At 48.2% G+C, this 24,944-nt stretch overlaps 1 protein-coding gene across 13 annotated transcripts in view; it reads left to right on the top strand.

Moving 5' to 3' along the window:
- Positions 1 to 24,944, top strand: part of Hdac4 (histone deacetylase 4) — a 258,455-nt gene that overhangs the window by 201,667 nt on the left and 31,844 nt on the right. For 8 of the 13 annotated variants that reach the window (XM_087905520.1, XM_087905534.1, XM_087905542.1 and 5 more), the window contains 9 exons: positions 124 to 236; positions 4,295 to 4,411; positions 4,502 to 4,700; positions 6,723 to 6,961; positions 13,222 to 13,476; positions 16,126 to 16,312; positions 17,966 to 18,099; positions 21,376 to 21,496; positions 24,618 to 24,664. In XM_087905520.1, coding sequence (XP_087761646.1) covers positions 124 to 236; positions 4,295 to 4,411; positions 4,502 to 4,700; positions 6,723 to 6,961; positions 13,222 to 13,476; positions 16,126 to 16,312; positions 17,966 to 18,099; positions 21,376 to 21,496; positions 24,618 to 24,664 — 1,412 coding nt within the window. Of the gene's footprint in view, positions 1 to 123; positions 237 to 4,294; positions 4,412 to 4,501; positions 4,701 to 6,722; positions 6,962 to 13,221; positions 13,477 to 16,125; positions 16,313 to 17,965; positions 18,100 to 21,375; positions 21,497 to 24,617; positions 24,692 to 24,944 lie in introns of those variants that run through there. The other 5 variants (XM_087905529.1, XM_087905526.1, XM_087905521.1 and 2 more) reach the window with 5 other exon arrangements.

The raw sequence follows: 24,944 nt of genomic DNA, 5'->3' as shown, positions 1-24,944 counted from the left end.
GCTTTGAAATCCTGCCCTGTTCTGCCTGTCAGTTGGCTAGAAGGCAGAAACCCAGGGAAGCAGTAAGGCGCTCTATGTCTTCTATCCAGTACCCAACCCCAACTTGCTGTCTCTCACCTACAGACTCCGCGTGCAGCAGCGCCCCTGGCTCCGGTCCCAGTTCTCCCAATAGCAGCTCTGGCAACGTCAGCACTGAAAATGGCATCGCACCCACTGTGCCCAGCGCTCCAGCTGAGGTGGGTCAGTCACAGACTCACATAGGCCGAACATCCCCACCATTATCTGCCTTGTCCCTGACTATCCAGTGAGGACCAAAGCCTGGGAGTACCCTGGGGAGGCCCTTCCAGGAGTTACTTCCCCATTCTCCTCATCATGGTCTTCCTGAAACATGAGAGCCTCAGTTCCTACCATATTGAGAGCTTCCACCCTGCCTTTTCCCTAATCTTTCCCCAGGTTTGTCACAGAAGCAGCTGCCACCATACACACTGTGTGCTGAGGCACATGGGGCAAGCAGCAGGCGTGTGTGAGAATGGTTGTAGAGTGAAAAAGACATAACAGCAAACCAAGTGTTAGAGAAACAAACATTACTGGTGGAAAGGATCACAGTGGAAAAACAGTGGTTTCCAAAGTGGCTTTCTAGAACAGTAGGTCCCGCATCTGCACTTACTACATACTTCCCATCACTCCACAATCATCCCTGACCCACATGCCTGGCCCAGGATGCAGCAGCAAAGAAGGCTGCTTTCAAGTTTCCCATAAGTGAGGAAGGCAGGCTCTGGCCAGGCTGTTGGGGAAACACAGGAGAACTCAGACTGTAGTGGTGCTGCTACGGGCCAGGGTGGAGCAGAAAACCCTGAAACAGACTCTTGGATTGAGCCAGAGCTGCTGTGTTCTGTGTGAATGTACTGACTGGGAAGTTTCTTAGGAGCTCCCAGCTTACAGGAGTCTGTTATTATGCGCTTGCTGGCTTTGTCGTTTAGGAATGAGTCTTGCCCTTCCAAAGAGCTGATAGCCTCAGGTGGGATACATAGGCACAGTGCTTAGCATTTTCATTTCGGGTTTCTAGCCCCTTTATGTCTAGAAAGTTAGAAATAAGGGACACTGCAAGAAGTAAGGTTCACTCGGGTGTGCCTAGGTCCCTTTTACTTTATACTTGCATTTCTTTCATCGCTTGTATTCTTTAGTCTTTCAGTTCAGTACTTCCTTGAGTTGCTAGGCATTTTAACAGTCCTTCTGGAGGACTGAGGTCATGACTGAGATCTACCTGTGATTAGCCTCAGAGCATAAGCACAAAACTGCTTCCCACCCTCAGATGTTAACACTCCACTTCCCTCTTGTTGGTCATGGACCCATATACATATATGATGTGGGCAGTTAGATGCATCACAGTAGTGTAACAGATCCTCATTTGGGTGGAACACCCCTGCTCAAGTTTAAGTTGTGTGTTGATCTTTTAAAAGCCTAAATATGTCAGTTGAACCCCCACAAATCAGTAGAGCATACAGAGCATCCCCAAGAACACTAAGGTTGCCGGTGTTTCTCATCACTGTCATTCTCACAGTCAGAACTGGCATTTGAGTACGGGATCAGGTATCAGAATTGGAGGAGCTGTGGCTCAGGGTTCCTCATGTGTGGGGTCCTTTGAGAACCTCAACTGTGTCCCTATGTGCTCTCATTACAAACTGCATGTGCTCATACTCCTGCAAGGTGTGCACAGGTTCTGACCACTAGCCCTGATTCACAAAGGAACCCCAGAACTCCCAGGAAACTAACAAGCCCATCTTATAGTGGATGGATCTCTGAGGGAATCTTCCTGCAAGCCCCCAGTGTGCTCTGCCTGAAGACAGGAGACCCCACACATACCCATGTTTTGTGTGAGCAAGTAAACAGAACCAAGCAAGTCTCTTTAGTTCCACAAATAAATCAGCTAAGCAGCCATCTTGAGTACAAAAGAAAATATATCTTTGTAAACATTGGAAGGGCTGTTGGTTTGTTCTCAGCTTATTACACTGCAACACAGCCCTACTTTTCATGACAGCTAAAACATCTTCCCTCAAGTGAGATTTGAAAGTACTTTTATTTTTGACACATGTATAGTATGTGCCCACGTGCACACACGCCCTTTGATGATTAGTTACATTGTGTATGTATAAATTTGCTAGCAAACTTCATGGTAGCTAGAGCCCTTGCTCTGTACCAAGAGGGACATATAAGGCAGCTACCCTCCTGCCTCCTGTCACAGCCCTGAAGCACTCAATCTAGTGCACAGCTCCCAGGTGTCTTCCAAGGCATCATGAAAGTCAGGGTCTCTGACATGAGCACTAGGGAAGTAGCCATCTGTCCCATTGCGGGAAGGTAGAAATTGCTTTCGGGCCTGGGATGCAGACACGTGACCATTGTTAATCAATAACTTTCAGCTTACGTACTTTTTTCTGTCCTGGAAGTGAAATTTTATTGTGCTAAGACTGTTTCTCAGTCTCAATTATATAGTACACTAAAATATCTAAGAGATAACAAGATTGTTTATTCATAGTAAGCACCACATAATGCCTGTGTATACCTGCCTCAAGCCAGGAACTGATATCCTGTAGTCTCATTTGATGTGCCTTGAGGTGCCCAGCATGTAGGGATGGTGGAGATAAAACATTGTCCTTCTGAGCAGGTCCTATTCATGTGCCTGCAAAGATTGATAGGGCACTCCAGACAGTAGGACCTGACCCACCCCCAACCTCAAGCAGAAATAGTATAAAACCTTACTTACTACAATCCTAGAGGTAACACTCTGTGTTCACCCCAACACTAACCATAATCCAACCCTAACTGTATCCAAAACCTTAACCCTACACTAAACCTAAAATCTAAGCCTAAGCCTAGCACCACACTAAAGTTCTATACCTAACACAAATACTGACTCTAACCCTGGTCTTAACTCTAAACATAGTCCTAATTCCAATCTTAGCCTAGCCTACCCAACCCTAAACCTAATACTGGCTATAACTGTGGACCTAACATGAAATACTAACCCAAACCCTAGCTCTCACCCTAAACTTAATCCTAGCTCATATAGTAGCCCTAAATGAAATTGTAATCCTGCCTCCAGCCCTAACTCTAAACTAGATCTAAAACTAACCTAACCTCTAGTTCTAATTGTAGCTCCTGCACTAACTTTATACCAAGTTGTAAGCTAAACCTATCCACAATCCTAACCCTAAATTTAGCTCTGTCCCTAACCTTAGGCCAGTACAAACTCTTAACAACAAACTCAGCAGCCCTAAGCCTACCTCTACCACTTAACACTAACAATAATGACAGAACAATAATCACCAATAAATAGAAGGAACATCCTTTAGAATTTTCAGGCCAGTTCCTGATTTCTATGTGCTGACATGTACAAATCCCTGTGTCTTTAACAATGACTGGCATGGCTGAAGTCACATATTGCTGCTATCATGTAACTTCTTGGTGGCTGTCTTCCCTGTGTTTGGGAGTCATTTCCTTAGGACTGTTTCTTAACCATTGCATCCCTAGAGTGGAGTCTCACAATCAAGAACAACTCACCTTTTATGGCTTCCAAACACAGATTGCAAAATCAGTCTGCAGAAAGTACAGCCGTTTATAATCCCACGGCCATGTGTTTCAGCTTTTCTGAGCTTTTAGAAAGTCTGCCAGTTAGATGACTCCGTAAATATGTTTTTAGGTCACTGATAAAGTTAAGCATTTTTTTTCACTTCCCTTAATATGGGTGCTTTTTGTCATTGTCTTTATTGAGTTCTGCTCTCATGTTAATTGGTCTCTGATTGACAAGTTCTTTTTTACTTTAGTCTTTTGTCTTTCCTGTACATTGTAGATCCTGTTGTCACCACTATCTACCTCTTAAATAAGAACAGGGTTTTTCCTGCTCATCAGTAACTTTGTCCTTGGTTTCTGCTTTTGATGTCATTCTTAGAAAAAATAAAACTACAAAAATATTTTTAAATGCATTGTCCTAAATCTCCTACCCATAGTTTTTTTGTAAGTAAGCAAATTGAATAAAAACAAACAAGGTAGTGAGAGCTCTTTTGGAGGGGGAAAACTCAGAAATGGAAACACTGCTTCTATACCTGTGGCATGCTGGAGGCCACCATCTGTGCAGCCTGTGTTTGCACCAGGTACCTACATGTCAGGACCTTCCTTATACTGTAAATGTCGTCTGTCCGTCCACCCCCATCTCCCTCGCCTCCCCAGTCCTAGATGTGCTGCTTATGTTGAAACATCTGTGGCAAACTCTCACAGTCACGATGTCTTCTGTCTACAGACGAGCTTGGCACACAGACTTGTGACTCGAGAAGGCTCACTCGCCCCACTTCCTCTCTATACATCGCCATCCTTACCCAACATCACCTTGGGGCTTCCTGCCACTGGCCCTGCCGCTGTAAGTTGGTCTCCAGGATTCTGTCTGACATGGGGTGGATGTCTGCCTCAATCTCCACAGTCTGAAGAATATCCGGGTTATACCTTTCAGGGTGCAGCAGGCCAGCAGGATGCTGAGAGGCTTGCTCTCCCAGCCCTCCAGCAGCGGATCTCCTTGTTCCCTGGCACGCACCTGACCCCGTACCTGAGCACCTCGCCTCTGGAGCGGGATGGTGGAGCCGCTCACAACCCCCTCCTGCAGCATATGGTTCTGCTAGAGCAGGCACCCACCCAGACGCCCCTTGTCACAGGTAAGAACCACAGCCAGGTCTCTGGCAGTTACTTAGGAAGCTGCTCCTTGGCCTCATGTAGCTCATAGAGAAGGCTAGAAAGAACACCCAAGCCCACACAACAGTAGTAACTCTGTGGCTCCCTATTACATGATAGCTATCTCAGCTCTGGCAAGGAACTATGTCCTTCATGCTAAGAAAGCTGACCAAGGAGTAGGAGTCAATGCCAGTACCTCTCTGTTTAGCCTCCTACTCTCTCTCTCAGACAGGTTTCCCTGCAACTCAAGGAAGCAAGTGCATGAAGTTCAGAATTGACCAGGCAGACCCCTGATTCTGCTCTATCTTAAGGATAAATACCTTTAGAGAAATACAAGTTAGAGAAAGATAGGAAATGTGCACAATTTACCTAGTGAATGTGCTATGTTTCAGAAGTTACGAATGTGGAATGTTTCCCACGAGACACATAACCCTACCTATTAGTGGTCTTGCCCGGTTCTGTACCATACTTAGGTCTGTAGGTGACTTCCTCACAGCCATGGCTTCACTCAGAATCACAGCCAGAGCAACCCTAGGACTGGCCTGTACGTGTTCTAGTGTTTCCGAGGGCCAGCCTCTTGCTAGTGTTTGGGAGTACCCCCCTTCTGCTGGTATGAGTCAGTATGTGGCGCTTGGTATTGTGTTCTTCCTTGTGCTTTTTCATCTCCAGTGTGCATTGGCTCTCCGAAGCCAGTGATCTGTACAGGAACAGCATTTCTGGCTTATGGTATCTCCTGAGACAGATGGACACCCCTGCCGTAGCTCTGGAGAGCAGTGTGCTGGTGACCATGGGTTGCTCACTATGCTCAGGCCCCTTCCTGTCTGTTCTCTGGGAAGCCGCTCACTGTGGGCTTCATCTTCCCATCTGTGAGTGAGATGCTAGCACAGAGTGATGAAATGAAAGGCTCATTTCCCATAAGCAGCATCTGATACCCAGCATCCTTGTCGGTGTTGGTCTCCTGGTTGATCAGGACTGTTCCTTTTGGGTTGGATTTGTGGTTTTAGTATTTGTTTGTCTGTTTACTTATTTGGTCCTTTGTTACTGTTTTGATACTAAATCTTGCTTTGTTGCCCTCAAACTCTGATTCTCCTGCCTCGGTCTCCTAAGTGCTGGGGTGTCAGGCCTGTGCTTGATTCACTTTCAGCCTCCAAACTCTTCGCCCAGCAGTTCCATCCACTCTTCCTAGTGCCCCCTTCCTCCGTGGTCCTGATGCTGTGTCATACTGGTTTCTTCTGTTCTCCTGAGGAAAGGAGCCTCCTGAACAGGGTTTCTTCTGTTCAGCCATAGCTGTCCTTAGAGGCCCAAGTTCCCCATTGTCTAGAACAGTGATAAATGGTACTGTATATAGGATTCAAGCCTGTGAACATTTGAGCCAAAGTAGTACTACAACATCCCACTACTTGTGGCCATAGAAGAGTGGCCATAGCTGCTTCTCTCAGAGCACTATCTAAGAACAGTGCCCACTGGCAAAGGGGTCAGCTCTTAGCCAGACTCCAGCCTTGCACCACAGTCCTCCTCTTGGACAGATTGACCTGAGGAAGTATGTGGAAGCAAGCATTCTCATCTAAGTCCTTCCTACTGCTCTGAGCAGGTTGGCTACAAACTATTCTTCTCTCTGATAGTTGGGTATTGGGAAGGGGCTAGAACAACCATCTCTGGAACACATGTGACAGGTGTGGCAGGCTGATCCTAGGCTGTTGCCACACTTCTTATGTGCTTCTTGGACAGAGCTTCTGGAGAGACTATATCAATGGGATCTTCAGGGGGCCTTGCTTTCAGATTACACTCTGCGCTCCCCCCCCCCCCCCCCCCCCCCCGCCGCAAGTCCAGGCTCCTGGCTTATGTCCTCTAGCCGGAATTGGACCTGTTTGTAGACAGTCGTGTTTCATAGAAGGCGCCTGGGCTGGCAGGCATGTCGTTTTCTCCACTGGTTACTCAACAGCATCTCTCCCCTCTCTTCTTCCTCTTCCCCTCTGCTGTTTTTTTTTCCTCCATATTATCTTCAGACTGGTATCTTTCAGGCCTGGGGGCACTGCCCCTCCACACACAGTCCCTGGTTGGTGCGGACAGGGTGTCCCCATCCATTCACAAACTGCGGCAGCACCGCCCCCTGGGGCGCACGCAGTCAGCACCCCTGCCACAGAATGCACAGGCTCTGCAGCACCTGGTGATCCAGCAGCAGCACCAGCAGTTCCTGGAGAAGCACAAGCAACAGTTCCAGCAGCAGCAGCTGCACCTCAGCAAGGTGAGTCTGCCCAGCTGTCCTCAGGCCCTCACCTGGAGCCAGATGTCATATGCCTTGCTGTCTTCCTCAGCCTCTGCTCCTCCGCTGACTTGAGTGGCTAAACGGGGAAAGGGGGAACACAAAGCATGTGCTCTGGTGTTGTGGTCCAGAGCCTAGGGAGGTGTCCTATTATGTGGAGCTGCTGTTTAGATGTGTCCACAGCCTTCCTCACAGCCCATCTGCATGTGTACCATACAGTGGGCAACATCCTTGCAAGAAGCCTCTACATCATTATCTGGAACAATCCACATAGGCAGTTCTTTCAGGGGCTTTCTAGGAATCATTAGCCAAGTAGATCTTTAAGCAAACCCTAACCCGAGGCCTACAACTTTACAATGACATCAAGTCCCTGAAGCTTATTTTTCAAGTCACCTGGCACCTGCAGTCACTTAAATGTAGGAGTTACACCATCCAGAAGCAGCTTGGGACCAGGCAGCCTATAGAGTTCTCTACGTTCACAGCTTGTCCAGAGTCTCTCAGCTCCATCTACAGGCGGAAGCCATGGGAAAAGTTAGTGCTGTGGTGCTGGCAAGCAGAGAAATGGAGGTATTTAGTATGTTCCCATCAGATCTATTAGTTGGGTGGCTTCAGCATCAACTCAGATGAGTGTGTTGCAAACAGCCCAGTAGCTGTCCTCCAGGAGACCACAGACCTCATCTGACTGCTCATAGCAGCCAAATGGTGGATGGAACATCCCCAGGGTTTATCCTGTGGTGACAGATGACAGAACACACCTCGCTTGTCATGAGGTCCCGCAGCATGTATAGACCCCAAAACATGACAGTCAGGAAAGTAAACCAGTCTTGGATGGACCCTTTTATGCTTTGCTCATAGGAGGTGACCAGGATAGGCAAAGCCTTAGACCAGCGGTTCTTAATCTTACTAATGCCATGACCCTTTAATACAATTCCTTGTATTATGGTAGCCCCTAAACCATAAAATTATTTCATTGCCTCTTTGTAGCAGTAATTTTGCTACTATTGTGAATCATAATGCAAATATCTGATATGCAGGATATCTGATATGCGACCCCTGTGAAAGGGTCATTCAACTCCCAAAGGTATCACAACCCACAGGATGAGAACTGCTGTCTTAAGAGACATGAATGAAGTTAGTGGTTGTCAAGACCTGCAGCTTGGGAAATGGAATCAACTGTCAATGCGTACAGCATTTATGTATGTATAGGGATAATGAAAATGTCACCAAGTTAGGTTGTAGTGGTGGTTATAGAGTTCTGAAAACTACTCAGCTGTTCAACTTAAAAGTATGGATTTTAGGGCATATGAATTACATCTTTTCTCACTATCTGGAATGTGAGATACATTCCAGAATACTAAGCAGGTACCTGAAACTGGGCAGTACAGAATCCTGTGAACAACAGCCAAACTGAGAATTAAGGTGGCTACTAACCAGTACATTATGTGTGCACTAGGATGGGCACCCATCCTCGGTGGGATGGAGTGGGCTAGGACAAGGTTTTATGATGCTAAACAGAATGGTATGCAGCTTAAAACTTAGAAATTGTTGGTTTCTAGAATTTTCTATTTAATATTTGTAGATGTTGATCTGACCACAGGAAACTGAAAAGGGGAAAGAACTGAGATGATAGCACACCATCTCTCGTCCTCTGCCTGTTGTCAGGGTCCAAGCCTTCCGTGGGTTGACTAGAAGGGGGGAAAGGATCAGGGATGAGACTGTCCTGGAAGATGACTGCGTGTGCAGAGGGATCTCCAGTCTAAAGGAGTCTAGAGAGCCCACAATGAATCAGAGGCCCTGACGTCATAGAGGATAGAGGGAAGACAGGTGGTTCCTGTCCACACCCATCCCACCTTGATCCCTGCTGCAAGCTGAGAGGTCCAAGATCGAGCTGGTCTCCCAAGAAATTTTCTGCAGAACACATGCCCAGCCAGGCCTCTTCTGCCTGTCAGTCACACTAATATCAGTTTCCCAGCCCCAAGTCCCTTAACCCACAGCCTTTATGTCCAGCACTCTGAGTATGTTAGAAGTTGGGGACTCCAGGCATCCCGTCATTTACACAGGAACGACATTTGCTGGGGGTGAGACAGGCTCCTGCCAAGCGTCTACACTCCCAAGTGTCAAAAACACTTTCATATCCATCTCTCTAATGCCAACCTAGGCTTATTAATTTCATTGTGTCACTACCTGAATGGTGTAGTAGGAGGTTTGAAGACAGGAACACCCATTCACGTGTGACATATTCTTGAAGATGACTTTAGAAGCTGGGGTAATCTCACTGGGGTTTCTTCCGTGATTGATTTGTGATAGCAAATGACAGTTGATTGAAATGTTTATACAATGTTTTCCTGGGACACCCAGAAGACAATGATACTCTCTGTGCTATCTGGCACCAGCGTTCCTGCCTTGCTGTGTGAGAAGCTTGCTCCCTGAGGGCCATCCACTCCCTTCTTGGCACAGTGGAGACCTTGGCTGGGCTCAGTGCCCACTTTAAGCCACTATCTTAAAGTACCAATGCTCTGAAGGTGTGACAGGAGTACTTACTCATTCTAGAATTGTGTTTTCAGCAGACTTTGTGCTCATTCCCACTTTCCAAGGAACAAAACAGGGTTGCCCAGCTAGCTACTCTTGACTCCTGGGGATTGGAATGGCAGCCAGTTATCTGACTGGGTTTTGGTTCCTGACAGGAGTGCTGTGCCCACATTAATGTGCTTCATAAAGGCATGGTAAGGGAAGAAACCTTCCCGAGGAAGAAGGCTGTCTAAGGCATAAGTGCAGTGCTCAGCTTGGCAGGGAAGCACCACTTTTTCCTGCTGCCTCCAGATCCATCTCACCACAACCTTGTTTCAAAAAATGGGAAGTTGTGCTCATAAATGTGCCTTCCTCTTTCAATGGAAAAGTCTCATTGTTGAAAGCAGTTCTTGCAGCAATACTTGGTCTACAGGATCACTTGATCTTTGTGCAGGCAGTGTTGTCCTCGTGGGGTGTTACTCTCTTTTGAATATGAGAACTTGACTTCTGTGGGTGGTCTACCTGTGAGAATACCCAATAGTTTTTAAATACCTTGCGCTTGCCAGTGGGGTTCTGGCTCTGAACTCTAGTCTAGTGTTTTAATCCTGCTGTTCTGGATCTGGTAGTATGTGTGTTTTCATCCCTTAATAAAACAGGAAACTGATGTCCGAGAGTCCTCTGGACAACAGAAACTGACATGTTGGCGAGCTGCCGCCTGCCTCCCTGCTGGCTTCTCTTGTCATATTACCAGAGGCCAGGTTTGCTTTCCAAAGCCAGTTCTGCATTAAGATCCGGTCTCTGTGACCACAAAGAAGCAGAGCTAAATTTTAAAGAGTGAGAGAGATTATCCCTGTCCCTAACTATGGCTCACGAAGGCTAGTTGCACCAGCACGTGCGTCAGTGCTGAGCAGAGCAGCCCACCCACTGAAGGCCATGGGCCTCTTCTGCATCATTGACATGGTTCTGAGTGGCCCCTGTTGCCATGGCAACATCCCTTATAAACACCCTCTGGAGGGAAGCCTAGCCAAGCTGTGGCCCCTTGAGAGTCTCCCTGCTCCCTGCCCTAGAGTTCCTGCTGCCAAGGCTACAAACCTGACCAGGTGACACCAGTGAGCAACCTGTACCCAACTTGGAGAGGAAACAGGAAAACCTCTCCTGGCAGTAGTGGCCAATTGACATATGAGAGAATGAGAAACCAAAAGCAAGAAGCTGAGCCTTCCCAGCATCAGGCATAGCAAATAGAAGAGCCCCACAAACATGTACTGATGTGGACACTCACCCCACCTTTCTCAGAGACATCCTCCTGAGCCACAGTCAGCTAGCTAACAGGAGCTCCTGCCCAGGGGTTCTAAGGGGACATTCCTTTACCTTACATGTCACTTTCCGTGTTGCCTTGATTAACTCAACAGACTCCAGCCTTTGGGAAAGTTGGACATTGTCCAGTGGGACACTGGAACAATAACTGAGAAACAGAAGGTACTCAAAACCCTAACTAGTAGAAGGACACTGAAGAGCCCTGATACCAAACAGAACACATGACATGTTCAAGCCAGAAAGGGGCACAAAAGTTGTTAGGAGTCACCTGTAGGACTATAGAATAGAGAACCATTGTTGTAGGGGTCACTGGGCTCAGCTGTTCATACAAACGTATTGGAGGAAAGGCTATCTGTTTCCCCTGTAGCTGGGATATAAAGGTAAAGGGCCACGTGTGCTCTTCTGACATCTTTCTCCAATGTTGAAGCACAAAAATATGTTGGACAAACCTAGTAATGGAGCCTGTCTGTGTACAGCACACTTGCCGTACTTCGTCCTTCCAGAAGACATCCTGCACCCTTCCTGTGACAGCCTCCACTTGTTATGGCCTACTATGAACAGTCTTTTTGTTTTCCAAGTGCACCCTAGAATTGGGACCTGGGTTCCAGTTCATGATGGACTGCTACCCCTAACCACTTAAAACTGAGCTTTTACAATGACCTGAGTTCCTGAGGGCCCAGTCACCTAGGTTGAGTCAGCCTTACAGAGACAATACCACTTTCCACCTTTCTTCACCCTCTCCTTCCTTCCTCTGTATGTGGCAGGAGGCAGAGAGAGGATGTAAAGGCCCCAGTGGATGGGGGAGGGATGCAAAGGGAGGAAGAAAGGGCCCCCAGTCTTGCTCCCAGACTGCTTGAGCATCTGTGCTCTCGGCCCATCTTTCCTCCTCTGCCTCTACTAGTACTTCCTGAAGGTAGTTATCCCCAGTCGCTGTCACCTGTACCCCAGTGCTTACACTTCAGCCCCTCTAGCCAGGATGTACCTTGCATTTTCTTACTGTTCTTCACCCATGTTCTGATCCCCATGGTCTGTCTCTGCATTCATAGTCCTGTTGCCACCTTTTACCCCTGTGCCCTGTTCTAGAGCTCCTAGGTTGTTCCCAGCTCCAAGCACCTAGCTTCCTTGTTATTGTCTCAATGGGTTCTGCCTATCCATCTATTGTGACTCCCTGACAGTCAAAGCCACCTTCTTCAGGGAGTTTCCTCTGTCATCTCAAGATATTCTGTGCCTTCTATCCTTGCCATAGCACTGACCTGAAGGGTGCAGTCTCCACAAACTTGACATCACATACCCGGTTCACCTCATGTTCCCAGTAAGATTGTACCTGGTATTGGGAAGAGTGGAGTACAGGAAAGATATGCTGCCACTTCCCCCACCCAGAGCCAGTTTTTGTTGAAGCCTGCTTGCCAAGTCTTTCCCATCAGCTGGGGAGAAGTTTGACAGCTCACTAAGTTGACATGGGCTTCCTTAGCTCTTTTGAGGTCATTTACAGTATGCTGGTCTGCATGTGTACAGTATGGCATGATCTCAGCCATGCCAGTTAACGTGTCTAGTCACTTCACTAGTCACCCCATTGTATGCATGTGCATACTCAGGATGCTTAAGGTACAGGACAGATGCCACTGTCACCATACTATGTCCCACAGACCTCACCCATCCTGTAAGGAGCAGTGTCCTGTGGCCATTGTCTCTCTGCCTTCCACCTCTGCCCTTGTGTCTTAGGACTTTGGGAATAAGATATTCAACCGGCTAGGCTTTCAGAATGAAACTGGAAAAATCTTCCCTACACAGCCATTTGGTACCTTCATAAAAGTTAGATGGGGAGCTTGGCACTTGTTTCTGACAGGGCACCACCAGCACTGCTCCCCACAGATTGATGGTACATCCTGAAGGTCCTTCCAGTGTGGGACACCCCTAAGCTTTCAGAAGGCAGCTTCTGAGAACTTCTCTCTGGGCCCTCCCAGTTCTGCCCTAGCTTCTGAGCATGGAGTAATGGATTTCTGCCTCTGTTGCCCTTCTCCTGCAGCCATAGTATATCCTGCCAGGCGGCATCTGGGGAGGCTGTTGCTCTCAGCAGCTGTGGCTGTGTGACTGACACTGGCCTCTCTTTTCACCTGTACTCCCCTCTGCAAAAGGAACTGCAACCTGCAGCCTGTCTTAGTTTCACTGTCCTGGCACACAGAATACCTGCATAAACACCAAACACCTAGTACCTGTCTTCAGGCCACATTACCTTAACCCCAAGCATCACTTCCTGCGCATCTCAAATGATGCTGGGGTCCTTGTTGTATGGGTAAATGGTACTTGTCAGCCGTGGGTCACATAAGTTCTTGGTAGAGCATGATTGTCCTGCGATGTATGGTGGAGCTTCTTCTAGTCATATGACTATCCTAACCTCCTCTGTCTCCCCTGTGGTGCAGATGATCTCCAAACCCAGCGAACCACCCCGGCAGCCTGAGAGCCACCCTGAGGAGACGGAAGAAGAACTCCGTGAACACCAGGCCTTGCTGGATGAGCCCTACCTAGACCGACTCCCTGGGCAAAAGGAGCCTTCCCTAACTGGTGTCCAGGTGAAGCAGGAACCCATTGAGAGTGAGGAGGAAGAGGTGGAGCCCACTCGAGACACGGAACACAGCCAGCGCCCAGCCACTGAGCAAGAGCTGCTCTTCAGACAGGTGTGGAATGAGGAGAGCAGGCAGCTGACTCAGCTTCTCCTTCTGTCCTCTGAATCACAGACACTTACTGTTCTGGCCTTGGTTTGCTGAACACTCTCATGTACGTGCAGGTTGGACACCTGCCTTCTGAAGGCATTCATGTACCTTCTGGAGCACATGGGCCACACAAAACTCAAGTATAGGAGGCTGTAGATTGTGACAAAATAACAAGCATTCGTGGGATTCAGCCTAACCAGTAAAACTGGAATGGGAGGTTGAAGTGTTAATGAAAAAGGAGCTGGATGTGGTGGTATATGCCTTTAACCTAGGACTGGAGAGTCAGAGTCAGACAGATATCTGTGAGTTTAAGGCTAGCCTGGTCTACATAGTGAGACCGTGTCTCAAAAACAAACAAAGAAAAGAGTCAGGGTCTGCTCAGCATTTAACTTTGGTTCAGGTGACCATCCTTCAGGTCCAGAGAGGATAGTGAGGTCTGGGACACAGTACAAAATAGCAGACTGCCAGAAACAGAAGATGCTCAGTGAGTGACTATTAATTTGCAGTGAAAGATAAACTGACACTTGTCTAGAAAGACTAGGGACATTTGGACAGGACATGGGAAGCTGTGGGTTAGAAGCCAGAGAACCCCTAGGGAGGTTGCTTTTGCCTCAGGAGTGATAGGTATGCCAGGGGATCCAGAGTCATGTACTCTAGTTGTATTCCCAAGAAGCAGTACTTGATGCCTGGGTACTATTCTAGGGCATATACCCCTGCTTGCTGGACTCCAGGATTCTCCCAGCCAAGCCCCTCCTCAGTCCCATGGCTCTCTAGATGTGGCTGCCACCAATGCTTCTCCGTAGCATTTGGTAATGTCAGAACAGCAAGGTTCCTTCAGCAGACACCTGTTGACTTCCATTCTCATAAGGCCCCTGGAACAAGGAGGTAGTACCCACAGCATGAGGGTGGCTTAGATTCTCCTGAATGTCTACTTTGGGAAATGGTCTTGTGGTCTGTCCCCAGCACTCAGCTCTGTGGTACTTTTCTCTGTCTTGGGCACGGATGACCTATTTGATTCTGAGAATACTTAGCTCCATCATATAACCACCTCTCTTTAAAGTCTAATAGAATTAAAAAGGTGAGAATATCATGGGTCTTATGAGCCAGGAACCCAGGAAAATCAGTGGCCAGGACTGTCTACTACTCCAAGCTGATGAACAGAAAGGGACTTGGGTACATGTTTGTCATGTCTGAAGTAGACCCTCAGAGGAAGCCAACACCTACTTGCTCTCATTGAAACCCAGTATTCTTTTACCACACAGATGTAAGTCAGGGTATTTCAGTAGTTGCTTTGGAGACTGGTGTCTTGTAGACACCAGATGATCCAAGCATGAGACAGTCCTTAGGAGCCTTACTTCCTGTGATCTCTGGAGAACCAGTGAAACTCCTTCATGGGGACCTTGGGTTGTAGAAGCACACAGAGGAGACTTTAAGTCTTTAATGGTCTGATGTAAGCTGGGGAGACCATGGGCCTTCCACTTCGGTGTGAATATTTCTGGCCCTCCTACAGGAGGTGCTCTGCCTCCCTACTGTGGCCCTCATGTCTGCAGCTCCCTTTCTGTCTGCTGAAGGCTGAAACATCTAGTTAAAGTCCCCCTCCTCTGCTCACAGCCCAGGCCTGGGCCCTGCTTCTCAAGATTGAGTATTTTCCAAGGCTATAAGATCTGTCCATCAAATTGGACTTGGGGCAAGTTTGTGGGGGTGGGTGGGAGTTGGACTTCCTTTTTAACATGCTGCAGTGGCATGGGATGACATGGTTTTCTTTTTCTCTCAGGGCCCTAGAAAATGACTTCCTCTGTTCACTACAGAAAAAACAGCCTCTGGGCTGGTCAACCTTGGGAATCTCATCTTTGCCTCACTCCCCACAGCTGGTTCACTTCCCACTGGACATGTACCTCAGCCAGTCCCCAGAGTCCCCATTAGGGTTCACATCCCTTGGGTAGCAAATCCCCTGAGTGGCGATCCCTTACTTTACAGCTACCCTTGTCAACCCAGTCCTCTCCCTTGGGCGCCTAAGCCCTTAGCAGCATGTCTCATTATGTCATCTCCCCCCCCACACACACATACCCTAGTTCTGGCCTTCCTAGCTTGAGAGTACTAGAGCGGTTTGAGGCCAAGGCAAGGAACACATAAGACATTATAGAGCTGGCCCTTCTATATCTGCCTTTGCTCTCTTGCTGAGTTTGGCCAGCAGATTAATAACTCTCACTACCAGAAGAACCTGTGGAGGGGTGGCAGTAGGTCTTCATTGTCCCATTTTCACTATGGCCAGAGTGACTCCCCTAGCCGAGGACCTGAACCCTGTCCAATACCAGCCCCTCCACCACTGTTCACCATCTCTTTAGAGAACACTTCCCAAAACCCCACATGGACCACACCTCCCTGTAAGCCTTTGAAATGGCAAGTACCCTCATCCTCTTAAGCATGGCCAGTGTGCCAAGTGCATTCTCTGTGATCCCACTCAGATCATGGCCCATAGTTAGGAGGCATGCATCCATGGTTAGTTGTCCCACAGTGCAGAGGCCTGTCATTGGCTAGGGGTGACTGTGTAATAAGTGTCACAGACTGGTGGGAAATGTTCTGCAACTAATGGCCCTCTGTCTTGCCCCACAGCAAGCTCTCCTACTGGAGCAACAGAGGATCCACCAGCTAAGGAACTACCAGGCATCAATGGAGGCTGCTGGCATCCCTGTGTCATTCGGCAGCCACAGACCTCTGTCCCGGGCTCAGTCCTCCCCAGCATCTGCCACCTTCCCCATGTCAGTCCAGGAGCCCCCCACCAAACCAAGGTTCACCACAGGTAACTTGTAGCCTCTTGCTGGTGGGGGGAAGCAAGAGACAGGGGCAATCTGGGAGTATGGAGCAAACCACTGATGAGAGGCCAAGGGAGCAGCCTACAGCTGAATCTGGGAAGAACCCAGGCCACACTGTCCAGAGACAAGCGGCCAGCACCATGCCAGGCCTAAGAACCCCACTCAGTCATGGGAGCACACTACAATGCTCTTAATCTGGGGCTGGCCACAAGCTCAGAAAACCACCTTCTCTTTTCCTTGCAGAAAACAGTCCCACCTGTGTGCCAGCACAGAGCTTCCCAGCTTCCCATTCTTAGTCAGCAGCAGTGGCAGTGTTGGTCTTCTGCAAGTGTCCCCTAAACCAAACCCAGGACAGCAGCATTGCCCCGAGGCTCCAGTGACACCCTGTACAGTGCTTTGTGAAAGGTCTGGGACTAACTGGGCCTCTCTCACCTCTGGCATTGCACCTGCCCTGTCGGTTGAAAATAGTGTCTCGGTGACACCTTAGCAAAAGGTCCAGAGGTCCAGAACGAACACAGCAGAAGTGTGGACCACAGTTTCATAGAGTCAGAGACAAAACTATCCCCACAAGATAGCCACACCACCTCTTCCAGTAGTTCCCTGTAATGATAAACAGGGAAACTAGGATGGTTCTTCATAGTGTTTCGATTTAACGTTTGTTCCTAATGAAGAAAAGTTATGTAAATACAGAATGGCTTTATCCTTCACAGGTCTTACAAAATGTCTTCCTGCAGCACACTGCAACTATAGCCAAGTTCTTTTCTTAGAAGGAAATTTCCTCTTAAGGGAAACATTTCAGTAGTAATACCTAGAAATTAAAATTACTTCAAAAAAATTAAAACTGCATTTCATAAAACTCACCAAGTTTTCAGTCCATGAGCTGAAATTAGTGAGTCCTTAAAGGACTGCAGCTCAGATAAGGGAAACTCTATCATGAAACCTTGGTGGCAGCTTGCATGTAAACAGTGCTTATTGGCTAGTGGCTAGTCAGAAGAGACTTTCCTATCTATGCCATTCTGTGAAGCCACTCATGGCTGATGGACTTCTGTGGTCAGCAGCTTCTGAGCTGTGCTCATGTACTTGCTCATTTCAGATAGGCACGTTTATGCATCTCACATGTGGAACCCAGCTCCCTTTGTATTCTTGTGTCCATCTTGAGTGAACCCATACATGCCACCATTTACCCTGTGTCCAGCTGCTTTGGATGTTCTCTGTTGGCAAACCACAAAACTCATGCTAGCCTGGACCGTGTGGTAACCTTTGGCAATGTCTGCCCAACAAACTTGCTAAATGTCAATGACCAGGCAGACAGCCTTGAAGGGCCAACACCTGTCATTGCTAGAATTCAGCGTAGCCCAGAGGCTACCCAGACCCAGACCCCTTCTCATCTTTTATTCTGTAACTTGGCCCAATGATACAGCCATAGTTTTCTGAGCTACAGTGTTGGACAGCACTGGGTCTCTCACTCTGCTTGTGGCTAGATCCTCTAATTCCCACTTGTAAAGGGGATAGGGTAGTCTTGAACCAAGAACCAACTCTGCTCTGTTCCCTCCTGGAAATTCTGCTGTTAATGGCCGCCTTCTGGCATTGACTGGCTCAGCCCTGGGCACTGCTCTGACTTCAGTTTTGCTCCACTGCAGGCCTTGTGTATGACACACTGATGTTGAAGCATCAGTGCACCTGTGGGAACACCAACAGCCACCCGGAGCATGCTGGGAGGATCCAAAGCATCTGGTCCCGCCTGCAGGAGACTGGTCTCCGTGGCAAGTGTGAGGTATGGGGGTCTATCTGAGGTGATAGAGGAACACCTACTGCCTTACTTGCTTCTGGACATGGCCTCCCGACTGCTTTGTTCACAGTATCTGCCAGTCTATTTTCATGTTACAGTGATGGAGAGAATCCAAGAAACATTGCCTATGTTTCCTCACCCCAATCCATACTGTCTATGGGCTTCTGAGAAGGACATCTTGGCACCTTTTCTGTTGTCGTGATAGAATACTTGAGGCTTGTGCTTTAATAATAAAGCAGAGAAGTCTGTTTACCACCTCACAGTTCTGGTCGCTGGAGGTTCCAAACCAAGGTACCAGCATCTCACGAGAATCCCTTGATTGAGCCACAACTTGACAGAGAAGCAGAAAAGAGATTGCTGTGTAGGCTGGCCTTTCTTTGTGACAACTTGTTCATTTGAGAACTAATTTGGTCATAAAGGCCTGAACCTTTATGACTTCTAAGAGTGAAGTCCCTGTTTCCCAGTTACCTTCCGTCAGAACCACCTCTTGCAGGTACCAGTACTAACAGATTGGGTGTGTAGCTTCCTTTCCATGAACCTTTTGGGGCTTCCCATGGCAGAGTCGAAACTGTTTCCCTAAGATTCTATATCTTCTACAGAAGCTAGCACCACTGGGCTGTGCTCTTCAAACCCCCATGGCTGTCTCTGCCTTCTTCCTAGTTACTTTTCAGCATGCTCCTGTGACTGGCCAGTGTGTGCATCCATACTTATGCAGTGAAAGAGGGGTTAAAGACTCAGGGAAGATGAGCCTACATGTCCCATCAGCTACATCAGAAAGCCTCTCTGAGGATGTGTAGAGAGCTTTAGACGTTTTCTTCCTCAAATGTTAGGTTCCACAAGGCAGTGGCCAGCGTAGAAAGCGCCTTCTTCCCACCACCACCCTCTCTCTGTCCCCTGACCCCATTAGCTTTGCCTCTGGTTCCTTTATGCCAGCCCCAGAGAGCTGTGTAGGAAGGCTCTAATAGGGTTGTCTCTCTAGGTGCTGGTCCTCAGTTTTCCTGGCCTCCATGCTTGCTCTCAGAAGGTCTCCCTGTCTGCCATTGGGGTTCATGTTTGCCCCACATTTGGCCACAACAGAGCTGGTCACATACAATATGGCTCTGGCCAAGATCATTTTGAGCCTCTCCTGGTTCTCCGCACATGGCCCAGCAGGGTCCAGTCCCAGGTCCCGTGCACTCAGGAGTCCTAAGCTGAGGAAGAAGGATAAACTTGTATGGGGCAGGGCTCTGTTCCTGGGAGCTGGTAGGCTCAGGTGGGCCTTCCTTCCCATCTGTGCAGTAGGACTAGCATCACCCACAGGATTGCCTTCAGTACCTGCCAGGGGAATCTGCTATGACCTCTCTTCAACTTGAAAAAAACCCTCCATGTCATTCCCCCAGATTGTCCTGCACATCAGCATAGGATAGGACGCAAGGAGTCTCAGAGGCACTAGCAGGAGCCTCATGGAGCAGCAGTTACTTGTTTCCTCTCTGTGAGCCCAACTGCCCTCCTGTATGCTCTGCAGTATTCATTTACATCATCCCAGGGCTCACAGGTCCCCAGAGTCCCTTACCACTCAAATTGTACCTCACTTTTGGGGATATCCCAATATCAAGCCCACACCTGCTCCTGATGGCCCTCTGTGTGGGAAATGAACATTGAGGGGTGAGGTGAGACCACAGGCACCTGCTTTGGGAATCTATCCAGAATGCTATGCCACTTGGGGGCAGCATTGACCTGTGTACACAAGCCCTGAGAAAAATCCTCTTTCCTCTGGTGCTCCAGCTGGCCTTGCATCCTGCCATCCTGCCCATCCAGATGCTGCCCTGAGGCATCCTTCAGTTGCCAGCATTCACAAATGTCTTGCCCCCTCCCAGGAAAGTATATTCAGGCACGGACTGTGAGGCAGATTCTCAGCTAAGAAAGCAAGTAGAGCCAGGCTGGTTTGAGAGTACAAATATCTGAGAAAGCAGGGTAGCCACCCACCTCACCTTCCGTTGTACTGTCATGGTGTGAGAGATATTTGCCATATCTGGGCCACTGGCAGAGGGTTCTTAGATGTCAGTCTATGAAGTCAGAGTTGGCAAGAGCCTCAGAAGAGGTAGACTAAGACAAGATGGGGCTTAGAACCATTGGCAACAGTAAAAGCACTGACCAGCTTCCTAAGTGTAAGTACTGTAATCCCAAATATGAGGAGCTTACCTTGTCAGCTCTTTGTTGTGCAGAGGAGCTGTTCCTTAATTCAGCCCAAGAAAGCAAACTTGCATCCACACCAGGTCTCCATTGTCTGGCTTGTAACCTGAGTCCTAGGCCCTTGTCTTTAGACTTGATATCCAACACAGAAGTCAAGTAGATGATGCTATGCTATCCTGTAGACTCCCAACCACTGACTCTGAAACTAAAGCCTGGATGGTACCTCACTCTGGGTAGGCACATACTGGAGGGCTTATGGGTGGTCTCACCCCATGAGTGGTCTGAACTAGAGAGAGGTCTTCTCTGTAGGCCCAGGCCCCTCTGCCAGCCTGCAGAACCAGGGCCATACCATGTTGGTTTAGTTTCTTCACCATGTAGGTCAGCACCTGCTGAACCAGACAAATGGTCAGGTAGGGGAGATCACATCGCTGTCAAGAGCTTGTTGAGTGATGAGGACTTTCCTTTGCCTGACCTCCAAGGAGCCCATTCCCTATAAAATATTTGTCTGTTTCATAACCCACTGGCCAGCTAGATTAAGTGATTAACTCAGCTGAAGGGCAGGCACTCATCTGCTATTGTCTAGAGATCTGAAGGTAGTCCAGAGTTGATTTGGTGAGCTTACAATCTGCAGAGGAGCACAACACTCCTAATCACTTCCCAGAGCAAGCACAGATTCCAGTGTGTCAGCCATGAGCCAGAGAGGGCCGCAGAGAGCTGCTGTTGAGGGACACTAGAGCAGTGACTTGAGTCCCTTTGAGAATGAGCTCAGGCAGCTTGCTTCACCTCTGACACTTCTTGCTGTTTTAAGCCCAGACCCTGGTTCCAGAAAGCAAAGTAATAATTTGTTGAAAATCATATGTGTGATAGTGAAGGGTAGCATATTGAAAAGTGGAATCATTTTTAAATGTTTTTCAAAGCTAGGATTAAAATGCAAGCCACCTAAAATATTTTTAAATATTATGTTAGGAACTGTTTTGTTTCTGCTTTTCATGCCCATCGTCATAACTGAACTGCATTCCCTCTGGCGCAGTGGCCTCGCTGAAGTAGAAATTGATCTGACATATTTGTTCTTACCTTATGTCCCCACAGTGCATCCGTGGACGCAAAGCTACATTGGAAGAGCTGCAGACAGTACACTCGGAGGCCCACACACTCCTTTATGGCACAAACCCTCTCAACAGACAGAAACTGGACAGTAAGAAACTTCTAGGTACTCGAGACCTTCCTTACATCCCTACCAGGCTTGATCTCCTACAAGTGATGTTTCCACCCCTTGGCCCCTGCAGCTGGGGCTACTGTGTGACTGACCAGGACAGGAAGGCTGGATCTAAAGTCCATTCTGGAAGCTGCTCAGGACTGTTTGAGAGCAGGAGTGTACAGCCCTTGTCCTATTTGCAGTTCCTTTCTTAAATCTCATAGGGAAATGCTGAGAGTACATGGAGAGCCCCAGGCTTGGCCATGTTCTGGCTAGCAGAAACCTATTCTACCTCACCACCAGGGTCTTTATCCAATAAAAGTAGGATTTGACAAACTGTGGGACCCTGTGTAATCCCCGAATATATCCTACATTGCCTATGTGGTTTACCCCACAGAACCCAGCAGCTCAGAAATGGTGACTTTTGCAGTGATCCAAGACGACAGACAGTAGGGATAAGGACAGAGCTAGGGTTAGTGGTCTCTGCCTTGGGACTCTGACTTCAGGTCATGGTTCCACAATGGAGGTTCTTGAGATGCCCTAAGTCCATCTCCCACCCACAGTCCCCAAATGGGCTCCATGTGTGCTCACCTTCACCCTCAGTCAGAAAACAGGAGACTCGCCCTGAAGGAGCTTGGTCAGTCCAAAGGACATTGACAGTGAGAGTTCCAGGAAGTAGTATCCTCAAAACTCTGATGCTGGTCTCACGTTTACAGAGCCATTACAGAGCTTAGCCCATCCTAAGCTGCCAGTGTAGGCTCCACATGAGGTCAGAAACAGACAGGACAGTGCTTGCCAGGCAGCTAGAGGCTAGGGCTGTACTTAGTGTCCTTGAATTGGGAAGATACTATGAACAAAGGTAGGAATGAAGGAAGAAGTGTATATCACTTGAACACTCGTCCCTAGCTTGTAGCCAGCACTACTCCACTAAAGCCTATTTGTGCATGGATTTCTTTCTTTGTTATGACATTTTCCCCACACACTATATATATCCCCATGCCCCAGCAGCCGTGCCAGTGACTGACTCTGCTGCTATATCCTGTGTCTTTGTGGTGGCCATGTGAGGTCCTCATTTGGTGTCTTTTACCTTCTGGCTAAGCTTTGCACTTTCGCACTGTGGGAGGTACCTAGTCTGTCACTGCCTAACCCCTGAAGACTCCTGTTTAAGCTTCTACAGTGGCCTAACAACAGGTCTTCACAAACATCCTTGGCCCAAGTATTTGAGACATAGTAATAGCAATTACCCCAAGTTCTGTTAAAGTAGCCCTAGTTAGATTTGTAAATACTACTTTGATTTTCTTTCTTTTTTTAATCCAATCCACACATTTCTCTGCCATGTACAAAGACCCTTTATAGTTCTTCCCTGAAGTGAATTGCCAGTGTGGTGGGCCAGTCACCTTCCCTAGAAGCAAGGAGGCACCTAACAGTCATGATGAAGAAAGAGCCTGGCTTGGGGTAGCTGTAAAGGTGTCAAGGCAGACCTCTGAAAGATTGGCTGCCACAGAGTGTGCATTGTCTTTCTTACCCATCCACATCCTGAAACATCAACTAGCACGCTGCTGGGAGTAGACTTCAGGAGTGTTTTGCAGCCTGACTCAATGGTTGTGACCTCAAATTACCAATAGGTAGAGCTAGGCTGTGGCCTAACCTGGGATGAAAGATACTCAGTCTAGAACAGGGGACCCTTGGATACAGCTTGTGATGGACATAAAAGCTCTTGTCATGAGCATCATGCCCTGCCTCCTATTCAAGTGTGCCTTCTGTGCTTAACATCTGATGACATTCCTTTTTTCCTTCTCACTGGCTAGAAATGAGCATGAAAATATTCCAGTGATTGACATCTGGAATGTACATGGCATTGGCTATAGTTTCAAAGGGAGATACACTTTCATAGCCTTCGCCACCGCATGACCAATGTGAATTTACTGAAGAAAGTCCCAGGATCCTGAGCAAAGGAACTCTTCATGAGTTCAAGGTCCAAAGGTTCAAAGGCACTGCTGTATCTTTGTTAGAATGAGTAGTAATAATGAAAGGGCTGTCTCTTCATTCCTGGCTGATTCCTAACTTTAGAAGCCAGGTGCCCTGTGTGATGGCTTCAGTCAGTAATACAGACCCATAGTGGCTGCAGTTGAACAGTAGGCAGTAAGCAGGTGCAGTGTGGCTTTGTAGTCCACATTCCTTCTTCCCAGCCTTTTCCCAAAGGCCCAGACTTTCCCTACCTACCCTATCCCCGTTCCCTGAATAGATGTCATCTCTGGAAAGGATAGCTACCATTTCAGACAGATTTGACATGCTGATTCCCTGTGTAACTCCCCTACATGGCCAGCCCTATCTGCCTGCAGATTCCACTCTGCTGCAAGAACCTGTGTATGCAAAGTGTAGAGCATTTTTACCTGCTGCCCTCCTGTCACTGAAGGAAAGATGTATTTACTGCCCTGTTCTGCCTCCCATACTTGTATATGCAAATAAGGACCAGACCCTGGACCTGTGCTCTGAATGCTTAGCTGTTTGAGGCAGAAAGGCACAGGTGGTAAGAAGGTGACCTAGGTAGGACCCAAGAGTCCTAGCCTTCAAGAAACAGCAGGAAATGGAGACAACAGCAGTGCCGTTTCCTCAGCATGAATTTGGGGAATGATAGTGACAAGAATATGCAGGTTTGGCCTTATTCCTGCATTGCCCATAGTGGCCCAGTGTCCCCGAGGAACAGGCCAGGAATGGGGCTAATTTACTGAGATCCATACTTGGACTTTCAGCCAGACATGTCGATACATCGAACCTCCCCTAACTCCCAGATCTGCCAGCACTTAATGGAAGAGGTTTTGTGCTTCAGTAGGAATACTATCAGGTGTAAACAAGCTTCCCTGCCCACAGGTTCTCAAGGCAGTGTGATGTCTGGATTTTGCAGGTCTCCTGGGAGGCCCACCCCCACCTCCTGTGGCTGTCTAACCATGAAAGCCTGCTCCCTCTCAGGCTCTGGCAGAGCCACTCTCCTTGTACTTGTTGCCTGGTGGTGGAGCCTTTCAGGGGAGTCAGTGGGACAAGAACCATCTTGTCCTGGGATCCACAGCACGCTCTCAGGACTGTGTACTCACGAATCCAGTGCTACCCTGATCTGACCCTCATCTTCTCCCCACAGGCTCGCTGACCTCCGTGTTTGTCAGGCTCCCTTGTGGTGGTGTTGGGGTAAGTATTTCTTTAATGTGTAAATAATGTCCTGTTTGTTCTCAGAGCCCCAGTGGTCACAGAAATCATTGCCTTGCTCTCTCGAGTGGGTAATGGCTGCCAGGTGTTTTCCATAAACAGTACTATGGGACAGGCGGGGCCATGTGGGGCTTCAAAAGAACTGAGAGCTAAGAGCTTTTTTTTTTTTCACAAACTCAGGCACCTTTTGGGGGGGAAGGTTGTCTGACAATGCATCTGGAGCCCTGCTAGTCCACAGTTCTTGTGCACCTTATGTGTAGAC

This window comes from Myodes glareolus, chromosome 1, assembly GCF_982192425.1.
Source record: "Myodes glareolus chromosome 1, mMyoGla1.1, whole genome shotgun sequence".
Lineage (NCBI taxonomy): Eukaryota > Metazoa > Chordata > Mammalia > Rodentia > Cricetidae > Myodes > Myodes glareolus.
This window is presented reverse-complemented; position numbering and strand designations above follow the sequence as displayed.